This window comes from Primulina tabacum, chromosome 14 (assembly GCF_025594145.1).
Source record: "Primulina tabacum isolate GXHZ01 chromosome 14, ASM2559414v2, whole genome shotgun sequence".
In the NCBI taxonomy this organism is placed as follows: Eukaryota; Viridiplantae; Streptophyta; class Magnoliopsida; order Lamiales; family Gesneriaceae; genus Primulina; species Primulina tabacum.
This window is the reverse complement of record NC_134563.1, coordinates 23,840,976-23,857,843: the sequence shown is the minus strand read 5'-3', so window position 1 is coordinate 23,857,843 and position 16,868 is coordinate 23,840,976. Positions and strand designations below refer to the sequence as shown.

The window sequence follows — 16,868 nt, the reverse complement described above, 5'->3', positions numbered from 1 at the left end:
AACTCATCGGTATGGTAAAAGTTTGTAGCATCTATCTTCTCTTCTCTTTTCTTCACTCTATATTTTCATTGTTTATTTCATTTGTTTAAAAATATGAATGGTATATGCAGGTGGCAAGTATCGGCAGTTGTGTAGGATGTAATGGTTTAGGATGCTACTCAGCAAAACAAATTTTTTTTTCCAAGACTTTGTTACTGGTTATTAACTTAACAATCTCATAGGTGGAACTGAATGAAAAAAAGAATAACACGACGTACCAAAAGATGAAAAAATGAAAAACAAAAAGGAGATTCTCGTATATAAATGAACTTAATTCATTCATCCAAATGTGTTCCAGTTGTTCGCATGTTGTTAGAACCTGCAATAATAAATACAATTCTTAACATCAATCTCTCTTAACACTATTGTTTAAAAAAATTAAACATTTAAAGTACCAGCCATCGATGCAAAATCTTCTTCATCTATGTTGTCATAGTTGTTATGATGATCATGTATAGTTGATCTAGTAAACGACATATCGTCATATTTACAAAATAAATGAAATTATTTGATTTGTAAAAAATTTACAAAATACACACAATATTAATCAACACATACCCGTTATGCAAAATTAGACAATTGCGCTTGTCATGAAACAAACCTCGACTACCGCATCCACGACATAGTCTGGCCTTTGAGATTGACTTCTCCTTTGATGATTTCAATCTCTTCTCACACCCCTTTGCTCTTATTTCAGAAGGATCAATTATACCAAGGACCAAACCCATGGTTTTCTTCTTATGACTTTCACTGTTGAAAGTTTTACTGGTGTTTATCTCTTTAATTTTTCTTAAAATATAATCTAATTGTTCATCCAAGAAGTTTGTCCCCTCATCAGTCAACGACGCATCATCAATTGCTACGGAAGCTTTATAAGATAACCTCGAGTGTCTTGACATCAAACTCTTTTCTGGATCATCGATGTTATTTTGCTCAGTCATAAAATATATGGCATCAACCTTTGCAACTCGTGTCCATCGTTTCAGTATATACTTATCAAGCAATTGATACACTTGGCTAATACGAAAAAAAGCTAACATATGTGTGCATGGAATGCCATCGAACTCAAATTTCATACTACATGATATATAGTCCATCAGTTTATTATGAGTGAGCACCCTTGGTTTGGAGGAAGAACAACTTTGAAAATTCATCACATTGTAAACCTCTAATTCAACTCCTTCAGACGTTTGTTGCAGAAAATAACCATCACTCTCATTCATTTCACTTTGAAACTCTAACCATTTTTTTCGTGTACACCTTAACCATTTGAGTTTCCATTGGCCTCTTTGACTTAATTTTGGGACACTCATTCAAATCAATATGGTCATCAACTAACTCATTGTGTCTTTGATGTCGGAGTGCCCTATTGAAACGAGTGGTAAAATCCATCAATGAGTTCTTATTAGAGACATACTTCTTGAAAAATGCATGTGAACTTTTAGATCTCTGACTACTTGAGATTCCAGCACAAAATACATGGTTAAAATATGCTGGCACCCACTTCTGTCGTAGTTCATACATCAATAACAACCATTCATTTTTTTCCAAATTAGCACACTTGATAACATCTTCCCAAGACTTATCAAATTCATTAGGTGTTGTAGAATTTTGAAGGACGTTCTTTATGCTTCGATAGTAGTCACGAAAAGTCACAGGATTTAATTTTTCTGAAAATTTGTTCAGTATGCGCCACAAACAATATCGATGCACTACTTGTGGGAAAACTTGTGCAATGGCCTTTGTCATAGCAAGATCCTGGTCAGTAATGATCACGTTTGGTGCACCTTTAGGCATGGCTTTTATGAACTTGTTAAATAACCAAACAAAAGATTCAGTCTTCTCGTCACTTAGAAATCCGCAACCAAAAACGATTGTCTGATGATGATTATTAACTCCTACAAATGGTGCGAAAATCATACCATATTTGTTAGTATTATACGTCGTATGAAACACCACTATATCACCAAATACACTGTTTGTCATCCTTGATATAGGCAGGATCTGCCAAAAAACACCTACTAAATCTATTATCCGAATCAGTCTCATAATCAAAGAAAAAAGCTGAACACTTGTCTTTCTCAGATACAAAGAACTCAGTTAGTATTTCAGCATCAATACCCTTTTGTTCATCCCTTAGGATTTTCTCACAGTTTCTAATATCTTTTTCTGTGTAACCTACATGCTCAGGCCCTCCATACTCTATTTCCAAAAATCGCATTTGTTGACAGAATGGTACATTGGCTTCTGAAAATTGTTGAAACAATGATTTCTTTGATACTGAGACATTTCGATGTGAGCGTTTGAAGGAGTCGAGAGCGGATGATTATGGATTTCCATGAAGGTACTGACAACCCAATTAGGACCAGTTTGTTCCTTGACAATTGAAATCTTTGACTTATATCAAGTTCTAACTTCACCACGAGCTCTTTCCTGTTTCGGTTGATCGTCTTTTATATGTTTCATCCGGCGGAGTTCATCTGTATGGCCTTCTTTAAAGCATACAAATTTTTTCCAGACAACTTCATTTGTCATCTTTTGTTTCTTACTATTGCTCATTCTCGCACTAAACCCGGCTTCTCGTGCATATTGGTTATAGTACGAAAATGCATCATCCAGTGATGCGAATTTCATCCCAATTTTTGATTTTCGATCGTCTGCAACTTGGGGAATGAATAACTAATCATCACCACTATTTTCTTCCATTGCTTAGGGAAAAAATGACAAACACACAATTTAGAAAAATATGATGATTTTATAAGTCAAATTTCTTTGACTTAATAGACAATACTATCATCATTAGTGATGATAATTATAAATCCTATAGTAATGATTGTTTGTCTAAATAAATTAAAGGAAATTAAAAATATTTAATTTTTTTAATATATTTATTTCAAACGTAAGTTTATTGTCAAATTCTGATTTAATCTCATTTCATACACCTTTTGCCGCTTTTACTGAGAATTTGATAGTTACCATTTCTTGGTATGAGCAATAATTAAGTTCAATGTTAACCAAAATTTTTTAATATTAAAGTTGTTATCACAATCATAAAATAAGATGAGGTCATCAAAGAACTTAAGCGATCCATCCACCGTTCTAGAAAATAAACACAAATATCAATAGGTGACCTAACAGCAAGAAAGATTTGGGGAAACCATAATTATAAATAACGTATCCATCCTTTACGCACAAATAAAATGTCGTAAGCTTTGTTTTTCTGTAATTAGAACACAAATTTTTAAGCTATGTTCTTATGTAATAGCAACACAAATCTTGAACCTCATTCTTCTGTATAAATGGAATTGCAGCTCCCGTAAATGTAAGGTTGGAAGCCCTAATCTAAAAACCCATTGTAAAATCAACGAGATACGAAGCATACCTTGGTAAAAGTTTCACCGGAGCTTGGACGGCAGGCAGCGGAGATTGGGAGACGGGGTGGAAGGTATCGATTGATGATGCGTGACAAGAGAAAGAATATCTTGTTTGCCGATGATTTCTGAATCTTGAGCTTTTTGTATATATCTTCTTTGCCGATGAGTTATAAATCTTTTGTTTTTTGTAATTTTAATTTTTAAAAAACAAAAAAAAGAAAAAAAAAATTGGGAGACGGGGTGGAAGGTCCATGATTTCAGAATCTTGTGTTTTTTGTAATTTTAATTTTTAAAAAACAAAAAAAAAGAAAAGAGAAAATTTGGGAGACGGGGTGGAAGGCCCATGATTTCAGAATCTTGTGTTTTTGGTAATTTTAATTTTTAAAAAACAAAAAAAAATAAAAAAGAAAAATGAGGCGCCCATCATGGTACACACCATGATTGTGCAGGGTAGCGTTTCTCACCATAATAACTCAAATATATAATTATCTTAAATATGATTTAAATTTAATAATATATCAAAATTAATTATATTTTTCTTCAAACCCTTGAAGTTATGAAAACTATTTTTCATTTTCATATATGATTTCTAAATTACATTTCTAGCCCATCATCATCATTAATTTGGAAGGCATAACGGAGACCACCTATCCATTATTAGAAGCTCTAATATATCGATAAATAATTAAACTTTTTAATTAATTTATTTAACTTATGTCATAATTACACCAGAAAGTATTAAATTACAACATTTTTCATTATGGAATTTCTAACTGTACAAAAAAACAGTCCATTGATATAATCATTACATGAATTAAGCCTCTATATACAATACTTAATTGAAGCTAGAAATTTTTCATTTACCTTTTTCAATTACTTCTTATCGTTATTTACCATTTAATTCCTTCGATTTATAACTCAATTATTAATTATTTTGGCGTAACACTCATTTCCAAAATTAACAAATAAGATAATCGTCTTTTTATTTCTCGCAAGAAAGAATGAATTCCACATCCGTGAATTCATATTTTCAGTCATTCATTTCAAATATAAAATGCAAGTGTTGAGAACGCACAATTGTAAAATTTAATTTAAACAAAGCAAAAATCACATTGAAACGAACATGAGCCTATAATCATATCAGAATTAAGATTAGTCCATGTATGATCATCTTTATGATTTAATTTGAATTTCATAATAACAATGAAATTTATTATGAAATATTTAATAAACCGTTCCAAGTCCAACATCATCTCATTATATATAAATGTCATTATCTAGATGTCTCCATATAATTGTCCGAATCAGACGATCATATTCATAATTTTTACAATCCGCATTAGTGATACTTCAATTAAAAATCACATACATTAATTAATTCTCTGACAAAATTAATTTAAGCTTATTATACATAATATTAATTTAAGTTAATATTATCACATACATAATCGTGGTGACATCCAATAAAATAAAGATTTTGCTACGATATTTAAAACAATAATTTCACATGAATATGTGGAATGATAAATGTCGTTTTTATTTATAATATAAAAAAATAGTCTAATTAAAATGTTTTAAGAACACTATCCCCAACATAAGGAAGCATGTATGTGTAACACCCCGAAAATTTAAAAGTCCACGCGAATCACATGCACGAGTTATTAAATTCTCTTGTATTTTAATTAAATATTTTAGTTGCATTAATTAAGTATGTTGCGCATATTGGCATGTTTAAAATACATTTTTCTACATTGATGCATTAAAATGTATTTTAAAGGATATTCGAGTTGCGATCAAGTAAATTGGGAGATGGCTCGTTGTGTTCAATAAAGGGTCAAAAACGAAAATAATAAAGATAAAATGGAATCAATGGGTCCACGGGTGTGGCTCATGAATTAGAAGGGTAGAATAAATAATAAAAATGCTATGTTTAAAATTTGGGATCAAAATAATGAGTTTCGGAATTATTCGGGATTTAATCGCCGCATGGAACGCTAATTAAAGAATTAATGGAAACGCCTAGATTTAAGCTTAATAAAATTATGAAAAATTATATTTGAGCTCAAATAATTATTAAAAGTCTAATTTTTAAATTTGGGAATTTTATATTAAGGTCTGATTTAATTCGAGATTAAAACACATTAATACGTCACATTTTAAGATTAATTTAAAAGTCATCGATTTAAGCTAAATAAAAATATGAGAAAATTCATGTTAGCTTAAATAATTATTTGGGACATATTAGAGCAAATGAAATTAAGAAAAGGTCAAAAACGTGAAATTTTACGTCTAGGGGTAAAATGGTCATTTTACACCTAAAAATTAGTAAACGTCATGGCAGTGTCCTGAATACTGTTTTATATGCTAATATGATTATTTCAAATGTTTATTAATTTTTGTATGTCAAATTATGATTATTTTAAATGTTCATTGATATGTATATGTTAAAATGTTATTTTTAAAATGTTTATGGATTTTATGATTTAACGTGAACATTTAAAAGACATGTTGTATGCTTGGTTTAAAAGAAAAACGTTATATGTATGTTTAAATTTTATAAAGTGATGAGAACAAGAAACGTTGAAGGAAGTGAAGTAATTGTGACTATTACGATGATATGTTGGAGATATCGTGAGGGTTATGGTCCCAGTGGGAGCCCGACGATCGTGTTTCCTTAGATACGCATACGAATATGTATATGATGATATGTTAATACGTAAGGCCAAGGTCCCAGTTGACAGGTGAGAGTGTTGCTATTATCCCCGCCGCCCAGAACTGTGGTTACATGTAGATGGATTCATCGCCCAACACGTAGACGTAGATGAACACGAAAGTCACAATTAACGATCTGAATTCAACGAAAAAGAAAAATAATACGTATATTTTGATGATAATATGTATATGAATATGTTGAGGATGATATTAAAATGTTTATGAAAATGTTCATGTTTAAAGTTTATGCATTTTCATGAAAATGATATTTTAAGTACAAGTATTTTTCACTGTTGCATGTGATCTGTATATGTAATACTTATTATCAAGATTATGGTGTATTGAGTCTTTAGACTCACTAGATGTGATTGATGCAGGTGATTATGATAATAATGATAATGGAGGTCTTGAGGGTTGACTTTGTTGGACTGAAGGTGCACATAACCCGAGGACCGACGCTAGTTTTTCCGCACTAGTTATGAATTATGATTTTAAGATTATGTTAAAGATATTTTATGACTTTTATTTATGTTTATGAGTACTTTTTGAGAGGTTATAGTATGTACTATACTTTTCAAATAATATTCTCAAATTGGTAAAACATTTGACGATTTTATGCTTTAAAACTATTTCCTTTGGATTTTTTACTGTCATTTGGTTGGGTTATTTTAAAATGACGTCAAAAATTCTTTAATTATTTTATGCAAGTGTTCGGCCGATGCTAGTAAGGGTTTTAAAAAAAAATTCTAGCACGTTTTAAGAAAACAAATTGCAGACGTTTTAGTTGGTATCAGAGCAATGGTTCTGTAAAGGGTTGTGCCTCCATCAGCACCGGAAAGATCAGCCGTCAAGCCTCAGTTTGTAAGTTTAAATATTTTATATGATTTATGATGTTACCTGCATAATTAAATGAATCATATGTTTACGTCACATGTTTAGCAGCTTTATGATAATATATGATTTAGAATTTTATACGTGTTACGATATGAAATAAGAAATTATTTGATTTCAATGCATGTTGGCTTCGTGGTTGAATTGGACTATGTTGATTTTTGGTTTTAGTATTGACATTCTACTTTTTGGGTCACAAGTCAATCTTGAATATTATGAATGCTTTTGAGACAAGTAGATTTTCTAAGAAAATATTTATGATTCGTGGTTACTTGTTGAATTAATTTTTGGGAATTACTTATAATTAATAACTATTCGAAGGCTGCGATTATCTTTGGAAGTAAGAAAATATACAAATTGGGATTTTAAGTTTAATGAAAGATAAGATTGGTTATGAGAATTGATTTTTGGGTAAATAAGTTTAAAATTTTCGAAATTTATGTTATGTGAAATCCGTAGAAGGGAATTAAAAGTGCCAAAAACTTATGGATTATTAGTAGGATTTTCGAAATTAAGGACCAATTGGATAATTTTTGAGGAAATTAAGGATTTATTTCGCAATTATTAAAGAATTTGGGGACTAGTTTAACAATAAGTGCGAATTGAATGGGTTAAATGATAAGAATTTTGATGATTTAGACTTGTAAGGATATTTAGAACCTTGGGATATCTTGGTTATAAGGTTATAAGGAATGCTAATCAAGGGATTTTAAGGATGAATCGATGTTAGGCTTGAAAATCTAAGAATTTGAATGTGAGTATGGGATTTTAAGATTGAAATATGATAAGTTGACGAACATTTTTGGGAATAAAATAAAGAAAATAATATACGATAAGTATGGCTATCCATCTTTTAATATTGGAAATTTTAAGAAAATTTGAAATTCGAGGTTATAATAAAATAGCACTAAGTCATTATGGGTATTTTTAGTTGCGAATTGCAAAACGATTATTTAAAAGAAAATTTTAATTGGGATCAAGGAGACGTAAGGACATTTTAGAACTTAAGTTTTATCAAAATAGCGCAGCGAAAGCGTGGATTTTTGGGATACTAAAACTAAGTTTAAACTTTGGGTTAGCAAGGATAAGGGAATTTCGAGGACGAAATTCAATTTAAGGAGGGAAGATTGTAACGCCCCGAAAATTTAAAAGTCCACGCGAACCACATGCATGAGTTATTAAATTCTCTTGTATTTTAATTAAATGTTTTAATTGCATTAATTAATTATGTTGCGCATATTGGAATTTTTAAAATATATTTTTCTACATGGATGCATTAAAATGTATTTTAAAAGATATTCGAGTTGCGATCGAGGAACGAAGACCGAGGGCTGCAAAATAGAAAATATTTTTATTAAATAATTGTTTTTAATTATTTAAAATATGATTGATGCTTTTTATTATTTTTGAAAATAAAGAGTTTTGAGGTGATTTTATACGTCGGGACGTAAATTTTATCGGTGTTGGTTTTTCAACAAAAATACGAACGTTTTGGCAACCCGACTAATAAATTCACAAACTTAATTAAGCAAAATTATTTTTAAATTATTTTAAATATTTTAACTAAGCACTAATGAGCCTAAATTACCTACTTAATGGCCCTAAGCTTAATTAGTGTTTTAATTAACTATATTTAAAACTAAACCTACCCATAACCCTACCACAACCCCAGGCCCCAGTCTCGTAAAACTCTCGCCAATGATTTACAAATCTTCCCCACCACCTATAACACACTGCACCAAGGAAAACAACAAGGAAAGCATCAATAATTGCTAGAAAAATTCAAGCCGTCATCTCCTCATCATCGTTCTTCGATTCGTCGACATTTATTTGTGCGTTAAACACGCAAAGGCACGTCATATTCTCTTTTTACTCATCATAACACCATATTATGTAATTATGTTTGAAATTGCATGAAAATAAGTTGCACCTTTGAAGATTTTCGTATTTGCATCCTACATGATTTTTAAAACATGTATTTTGATCCAAAAACCATGAATTTCATGTATCTAAGGGGCTGCCATGATTAGGAGGTTTTAGGGTCATGTTTTATACAAGTTTAAGGGGTCCATGAACACACCAAAAGGATGCACAAGAAAAAGAAATAGTCTGGAAACCGTAGGCATCAAATCAGAGAAGAACCGTGGGATTGGGTTGGCTTGTTCTTCATGCTATGGCTCGGTTTCTATGCATGGGGTCACGGGGCTTGGCCAAGGCTGGATGGGGCTCGAGGAGGGTCAAGTGTGAGGGCTGGTAGAGTCCTAGCATGGCTAGGACTGAAGGGGCAGCAAGCAAGGAAGAGTTCGTTGGTGCAAGGACTCTTCCAAAGCGCGCAGGGGAAGAAGGTTGCTGGGGGGCGGCTCGCGGCTAGCTTGGGCGAGCCAGGCTGGTCCTTTAGGGTCTAGAGAGGGTGGTCCAGGGTTGGGTCAGGGGCTGGAGTGGCTTGGGTCACTGTTGGCACGAGAAAAACATGAAACCGTTAGGAGAAGCCATGCACGCAGGTTGTGGTGTAGAGTTTAGGGGTTTGCTGATCGGGTCTGGGGGCTTGGATTGGCCTGGGCTGGGTCTGGGCGTGGTTCAGGGATGGTCAGGGTTAGGTGGGTTCAGTGGTTAAGGGTTGAGCGGGCCAGGGCTGGTTTTTCGGACAGGGCTTGGTCAATAGGGTCCCTAGGTGGGTTGGCTCGAAATGGCTCGGGCGTGGCTCGAGTAAATTGAGAGATGGCTCGGTGTGTTCAATAAATGGTCAAAAACGAAAATAATAAAGCTAAAATTGAATCCATGGATCCACGGGTGTTGCTCATGATTTGGAAGGGTAGAATAAATAATAAAAATGCTATGTTTAAAATTTAGGATCAAAATAATGAGTTTTGGAATTATTCGGGATTTAATCGCCGCACGAAACACTAATTAAAGAATTAATAGAAACACCTTGATTTAAGCTTAATAAAATTATGAAAAATTATATTTAAACTCAAATAATTATTAAAAGTCTAAGTTTTTAGTTTGGGAATTTTATATTAAGGTCGGGTTTAATTCGGGATTAAAACGCATTAATACGTCACATTTAAAGATTAATTTAAAAGTCCTCGATTTATGCTAAATAAAAATATGAGAAAATTCAAGTAAGCTTAAATAATTATTTGAGACATATTAGAGTCAATGAAATTAATAAAAAGTCAAAAATGTGAATTTTACGTCTAGGGGTAAAATGATCATTTTACACCTAGAAATTAGTAAACGTCATGGCAGTGTCATGAATACTGTTTTATATGCTAATATGATTATTTCAAATGTTTATTAATTTTTGTATGTCAAATTATGATTATTTTAAATGTTCATTGATATGTATATGTTAAAATGTGATTTTTAAAATGTGTATGGATTTTATGATTTAACGTGAACATTTAAAAGACATGTTGCATGCTTGGTTTAAAAGAAAAACGTTATATGCATGTTTAAATTTATAAAGTGATGAGAATAAGAAACGTTGAAGGAAGTGAAGTAATTGTGACTAATATGATGATACGTTTGAGATACCGTGAGGGTTATGGTCCTAGTAGGAGCCCGACGATCATGTTTCCTTAGATACGAATACAAATATGTATATGATGATATGTTAATACGTAAGGTTGAGAGTGTTGCTGGTGTCCCCGCCGCCCAGTACTGTGGTTACATGTAGATGGATCATCGCCCAACATGTAGACGTAGATGAACACAAAAGTCACAATTAACGATCTAAATTCAACGAAAACGAAAATGAATACGTATATATTGATGATAATATGTATATGAATATGTTGAGAATGATATGAAAATGTTTATAAAAATGTTCATGTTTAACGTTTATGCATCTTAATGAAAGTATTTTTCACTGTTGCTTGTGATCTGTATATGTAATACTTGTTATCAAGACTATGGTATGTTGAGTCTTTAGACTCACTAGATGTGATTGATGCAGGTGATTATGATAATAATGTTAATGGAGGTGTTGAGGGTTGACTTTGCTGGACTGAAGGTGCACGTAATCCGAGGACCGACGCTAGTTTTTTCGCACAAGTTATGAATTATGATTTTAAGATTACGTTAAAGATATTTTATGACTTTTATTTATGTTTATGAGTAGTTTTTGAGAGGTTATAGTATAAGCTATACTTTTCAAATAATGTTTTCAAGTTGGTAAAACGTTTGACGATTTTATACTTTAAAACTATTCCTTTGGATTTTTAAATGTCAGTTGGTGGGGTTATTTTAAAATGGCGTCAAAAATACTATAATTATTTTATGCAAGTGTTCGACCGATGCTAGTGAGGGTTTTTTAAAAAAAATTTCTAGTACGTTTTAAGAAAACGAATAATAGACGTTTCAGTATGTGTCAAAAAACCAGAGCCCAAATATTTAAGCTTCAACATCAGTGGTTTTCTAATGTTTCCAAGAAAAACTTTTGTGTTTTGACTAAATAGGCAACACAAGATAAATTCAACAGAATCAATAAAACATGATTCGGTTGATACGGAAAAGAGCAAACAATATTGTGCTTCATATATATAAAACAAGCATTTCAAAGAACCAGAATGCAAGCAACACAAGTCCTTTTGATTTCCTCCGGCATGTCTTGGTCCGTTGTTTAGATCGAATTTAGGACATCAAAGATAAATCCAACCGTTTCGTACAAAGACAAAATTACTATTAAAAGAAACTCGAGTACATCAATCAACCTCCACTTACAGACACAAAAAGGCACTCAGCCCATAGCGTATTTCTGAGTCCAGCTCCTTGCACTGGTCTCATACTTGCTCCGGTCTGTTTTGTACATATGAGCAATCTCAGGCACCAAGGGATCATCAGGGTTCGGGTCCGTCAACAAAGAACAGATAGAAAGTAACACCTGAAATGAAGGTTGAATTTTTGGTAACTTGAATATTAAAATATCAGGATGAATCAGCATTTAAAGAACTAGGGTTAAACAAAATGAACCTTTGAAATTGTTAAAGCAGGGCTCCATTGCTCCTTCAATATATCGAGGCATATGCTTCCGTTACTGTTTATATTTGGATGGAAAACTTTTGTCCTGAAAGCAACCTGCAAATCGTTAAGACGAATTTATATGAAATACACATTTTGGTTCGAAAATTGGTCATAATGATATAAAGCATGATATTAGGTACCCAAAACACCTTAGGAGGCTTGAAGGGGTAGTCCGGAGGAAAATGAATGGTAACCAGGAAAACCCCGCCGGCATATGGACTGTCTGAAGGACCCATGATCGTTGCTTGCCAGTGAAACATGTCCTCAGCAACAGGACCTCGAATTCATATCAAGTGGAAAGCAAACATTTAGCATATACAAAGAGAAGTGTCAAGTTTTCTCCCTGTAACCGTAAAGAAAGTTTATGCAGAATCTTGACTAAAATATAAATTACATACATTTGGATTTACAAACACTACAAACGACCAAGAAAGATAAAGATAGAAAACTTAGTTCACAACAAATGAGAATGTAACACTACCAAAAATCTTGATCCGAAGTATCGGATCACGTTTTAGTCTTCACCGATTGAGCCAGAACCAGGAAACTCTCAGTGCATACGGCATGAATATATACACAAATGATACATTTATGAACAATAAGGATAAATGGAGAGCTTATTTATAAAGTGTCATACGTGTTATTTTGTCCATGTCACGATGTTACCTATACTTCAAATTGAAAACAACTAAATAATCTCAACAACCAGATTTTATTAAGTCTTGGCTACAGTATCACAAGTATTTTCAAGAAAAGAAACTGATTACATCAAAAACCTTATCTAGGACTTATTATCCATCATACCTAATAAACATATACGTAGAATTTGATCCTAAACTGTCCGACAACATAAGTCAATTGGAACAAGTCAGCTGCCACGCTCGTGAATCTTTCTTTCTTATTTAAATTCAAGTCAAACCTCATCAAAATTCTTTATAATTCATCTATCATCAAGAAGATTAAGCGACTCCTACCGAAATGTAGTTTCCCTCTGGCATTTTTATACTTAGATTTGTATTATTCTCATTCTAACAAAGTTTTCCAACTCACTACCATCACAAATCCATGCCTCAGGCAACAAAAAAAAATCAGAAAAATTGAAGCCTTTTTCACTTATGTTCAATGAATTGTCCGATCTAAACAGAGAAGAGGTCAGACAATAAAATTTTACATCAAAGTCATTAAAAATTTTCCTGTAAAAGATCGATAAAAAAAACTAAGACAATTCTGGAGCAAAACTAACGAGAAAAATTACTAGCAAAATTTGACCATTTAAGATTGAGAACATATACATTTTACACATTTTTGATACCCAATATAGCTCTAGAATCTGAAAACATAAAACAAGCACCTTGTTCTCTAAACACCCACTTACATAGAGAAATCAAAATCAAGACTTTCTCATCTCAAAATTTTTTTAAACAAAGCTTAAATAATAGTATATACCAGCGCTGCAAGAGGTAGGAGGATCCTTCTGAAGATCCTTGAGCTCCTTCAAGATCCGCTTCGAAGCCATCAGGGATTCTTAAAACTGCATCAAAAAGCGATGCCAATCCATCTTCCTTCACAAAAATTTCATAGAATAAACTGACAAAAATTGGGTAATTTTGCTTTGAATCATACCTGAGAAAAAGAAGGTCACCTGGCCGGCTCAAAACTTGGGGAGAGCCTTTTCGTCGTAAATGGAAAAAAATTACAGAGAAATCAAATGCACGTAAAGAATGAGTTTTATAGAATTATTGGAGAATCTTTTTCCTTTTCTTTTTTGTAAAAATTCATTGAATCATCGTGTTGATATTCACCTCTTGATTGGATGATTTCCAATTATTTGTGGGATCCACTTTGAGTATATCCACATTTGCTCGAATGCAACCTACTATTTCCTAAGCATAAAGTGGCAGGATCAATTTCTATTTGATTTTTTCTTTTATATATATATATATATATATATATATCAAAATTAATAAATTATAGTATAATATATCATTATTTTTTATAATTATATTTAAATTTTCATTTAAATTAAACTAAACTAATTATAAAAAATATTATATAAATATCGTTGCACTATATATATATATAAAATGCTTAAAACAATTTTTTTTCAAAAAAGACTCCTTAAAAACATTTTCAGAAATATATTTTAAAAAAAGACTCCTTAAAAATCTGGAAATGCTTAAAACAATTTTTTTTGTAAAGACTCCTTAAAATTCCTAGTCCTAAACCTTGAAAAATGCTTAAAACAATTCCTAGTTCTAAACCTTGAAAAATGCCGTCACTTTTTTACATCACTCTTCAATATAGTTATATTTCATTGTATTTAGTGCAACGATATTTGTATAATATTTTTTACAATTAGTTTAATTTGTAAAATCAAAATATAATTATAAAAAAAATTAGAGATTATACTATAATTTGATATATAAATTAAAAATATAAAAAAAGAGAAAAAATCAAATAAAATTGATCCTGCCATTAGTTTTATTATGCATGTGTGCGTGTTTAAATTAAAACATCTATTACTTAAAACGCTATTAGAATTTTTTTATTTTTTTTTTGTAAGTTCATTTTTTCGAAAATTGTATCTTTAAGTATGCATGCAATAGTAGCCGAAAATTTCACATTTTAAAACAAATGTAATCAAATAACAGATGAAAATACTGCAGTTTGAAAGTCGTCAAATTGTCAACCCTAGACTTAAGTTAAAAATAAAACAAATATTAAACGTGTAAAAATCCTGACACCCATCAACTTAGTAAAAAAAATAAACGAGTATGAAAATATCCATCCACTCCTAACTCAAAACATAATGTGCGGAAAATACAGTCATCGGGTTCACGTGTGCACATCCATCTCCGCTTACTCAGTTTTCGGCACCTCCAATATCCTGATCATAATGTTCACCTGCATCATTCACACCTAGTGAGTCTAAAGACTCAACACACCTGTAACATTATAGGAAGTACATATACATAACATGCAAGAGTGAAAAATATTGTAATAAAAATACATTTCATGATCTTAAAAAGTCGTATTAATAATCATAACATGTCGAAGCATAAACATTTTCATAACGTATCTCATCATATCAACATATACGTGTTCGTTTCCTTAATTTGAATTACGTTCATTGGTTATGACTTTCGTATCATCGTATTAGGCGATGGATTCGTCAACGTATAACCATGGTACCAGGCGGCAGGGACATCAGCGACACTCTCACCGATCAACTTAGACTTTGCCTTACATATCATCATATCATCGTATCATCGTATTGTCACACCCACCTCCCATCTTTCAAAATTTGTTATCATATTTATCACTTAATAAAATCATGCATATACGTAAATTTTCTTTAAAATCAAGTGACACGTCCACTACTCGTTTTTCTTTTAAAAACTACTAGAAATTTTTTTTCCCTTCTTTTACTTTGGCCGAAAATATATACGTTTATAAAGACATGTATTTTTAACTTAACTTTACACCATTTTTAAAAAAATTAAACAACCAACTATATTTGAAAATTCAAAGAAAATAATCCAAAACATAAAATCGTCAATCCTTTACCAAACTTAAACTTAGCAATATTTCAAAATAGACAAACTCTAGTACCTCTTTCAAAAACCTCTCAAAAGCATCACAAAAATCATAAAATCTTTAACATAAACTTAAATCATAAACTTGATTTAAATTCGGAAAACTAGTTCTGGTCTTCGAGTTATGTGTATCTTTAGTCCAGCCAGATCAACCATCCAATCCCTTAATAACGTCAATATCATGCTCACCTGCATCGATCACACCTAGTGAGCCTATTGACTCAGCAAACCTTAACCTAGATAACAAGTAATACATATACAATCACATGCAACAGTGAAAATATTTTTACTTAAAATAGCTTTTCATGAACATGCATAAACATAACATTTTCCTTTCATCATATACATTTTCTTTTTCATCATATACGTATACATTTTTTCTTTTATTGAATTCAGATCGTTAATTGTGACTTTCGTTTCAGTTGAAGATCGATGAATCCATCTACGTGTAACCCCAGTACTGAGCGACGACATGGACATCAGCGACACTCTCACCCGTCAACTGAGCATTGGCCTTACATATCGTCATAATCATCGTGTTAGTCACAATCACTTCACATCCTTCAACTCTTCATATTTTCATCACTTATAAAATTCATGCATATATAAATTATTTTTCTTTTAAACCAAGCATGCAACATGTCTTTTGGGCAATACCCGTTTCATCATTTCATAAACATTTAAAATAAGCATTCATCATAAAATTTCATAAGAATTTAAAATAAGCATATTATCATTATTTACCGCATTCAGGGTACTGCCAGGACGTCTAATAATTTTTTGGCGTAAAATAATCGTTTTACCCATAGACTTAGAATTTCTCGATTTTGACTTTTTCTTACTTTCGTTAACTCTAGACCATCCCAAATAATTATTTAAGCTTAAATTAAATTTATCATATTTTTATTTAGCTTGAATTCGAGGCTTTTGATTTAATTTCATAATTATTAATTCGTAGAGCGTTTAATTCTCGAATTAATTCAAACTTTAATATTTTAATCTCAAATTTTAAGCATATAATTTTTATACCTAAATTACCCTCGTGAACCATGATTCGACCCTCGTGGACCATGTTTCAAATCTCTTAGCCATTATTATCCTAATTCGAACCCAAACTTGTGTCCCTCGAGCCACTTCACGATTTACTCGAGCCACACCCGAGCCACCTTGAGCCAACCCCTGACCATCCCACCTAGGAACCCTACTGGACCCTCTGGACTCACCCTGACCC

General features: G+C 31.9%; 3 protein-coding genes across 3 annotated transcripts; all 3 read right to left on the bottom strand.

Annotated features, from left to right (window-relative positions):
* Positions 1–221: 221 nt before the first annotated feature.
* On the bottom strand, positions 222–1,080 carry LOC142523649 (uncharacterized). The gene is made up of 3 exons (XM_075627360.1): positions 598–1,080; positions 435–502; positions 222–358 (listed from the first exon to the last, which is right to left on the bottom strand). Exons 1-3 carry the CDS (start codon positions 1,077–1,079, stop codon positions 315–317), a joined length of 594 nt encoding a protein of 197 aa, XP_075483475.1. The 5' UTR covers position 1,080; the 3' UTR covers positions 222–314.
* A 183-nt stretch (positions 1,081–1,263) lies between these two features.
* LOC142523862 (protein FAR1-RELATED SEQUENCE 5-like) lies at positions 1,264–2,260 on the bottom strand. The gene is made up of 2 exons (XM_075627591.1): positions 2,129–2,260; positions 1,264–2,043 (listed from the first exon to the last, which is right to left on the bottom strand). Exons 1-2 carry the CDS (start codon positions 2,258–2,260, stop codon positions 1,264–1,266), a joined length of 912 nt encoding a protein of 303 aa, XP_075483706.1.
* A 9,328-nt stretch (positions 2,261–11,588) lies between these two features.
* On the bottom strand, positions 11,589–13,874 carry LOC142524697 (ubiquitin-conjugating enzyme E2-17 kDa-like). Its single transcript, XM_075628761.1, has 5 exons — positions 13,665–13,874; positions 13,488–13,572; positions 12,191–12,318; positions 11,991–12,095; positions 11,589–11,901 (listed from the first exon to the last, which is right to left on the bottom strand). Exons 2-5 carry the CDS (start codon positions 13,555–13,557, stop codon positions 11,758–11,760), a joined length of 447 nt encoding a protein of 148 aa, XP_075484876.1. The 5' UTR covers positions 13,558–13,572; positions 13,665–13,874; the 3' UTR covers positions 11,589–11,757.
* Positions 13,875–16,868: the final 2,994 nt, after the last annotated feature.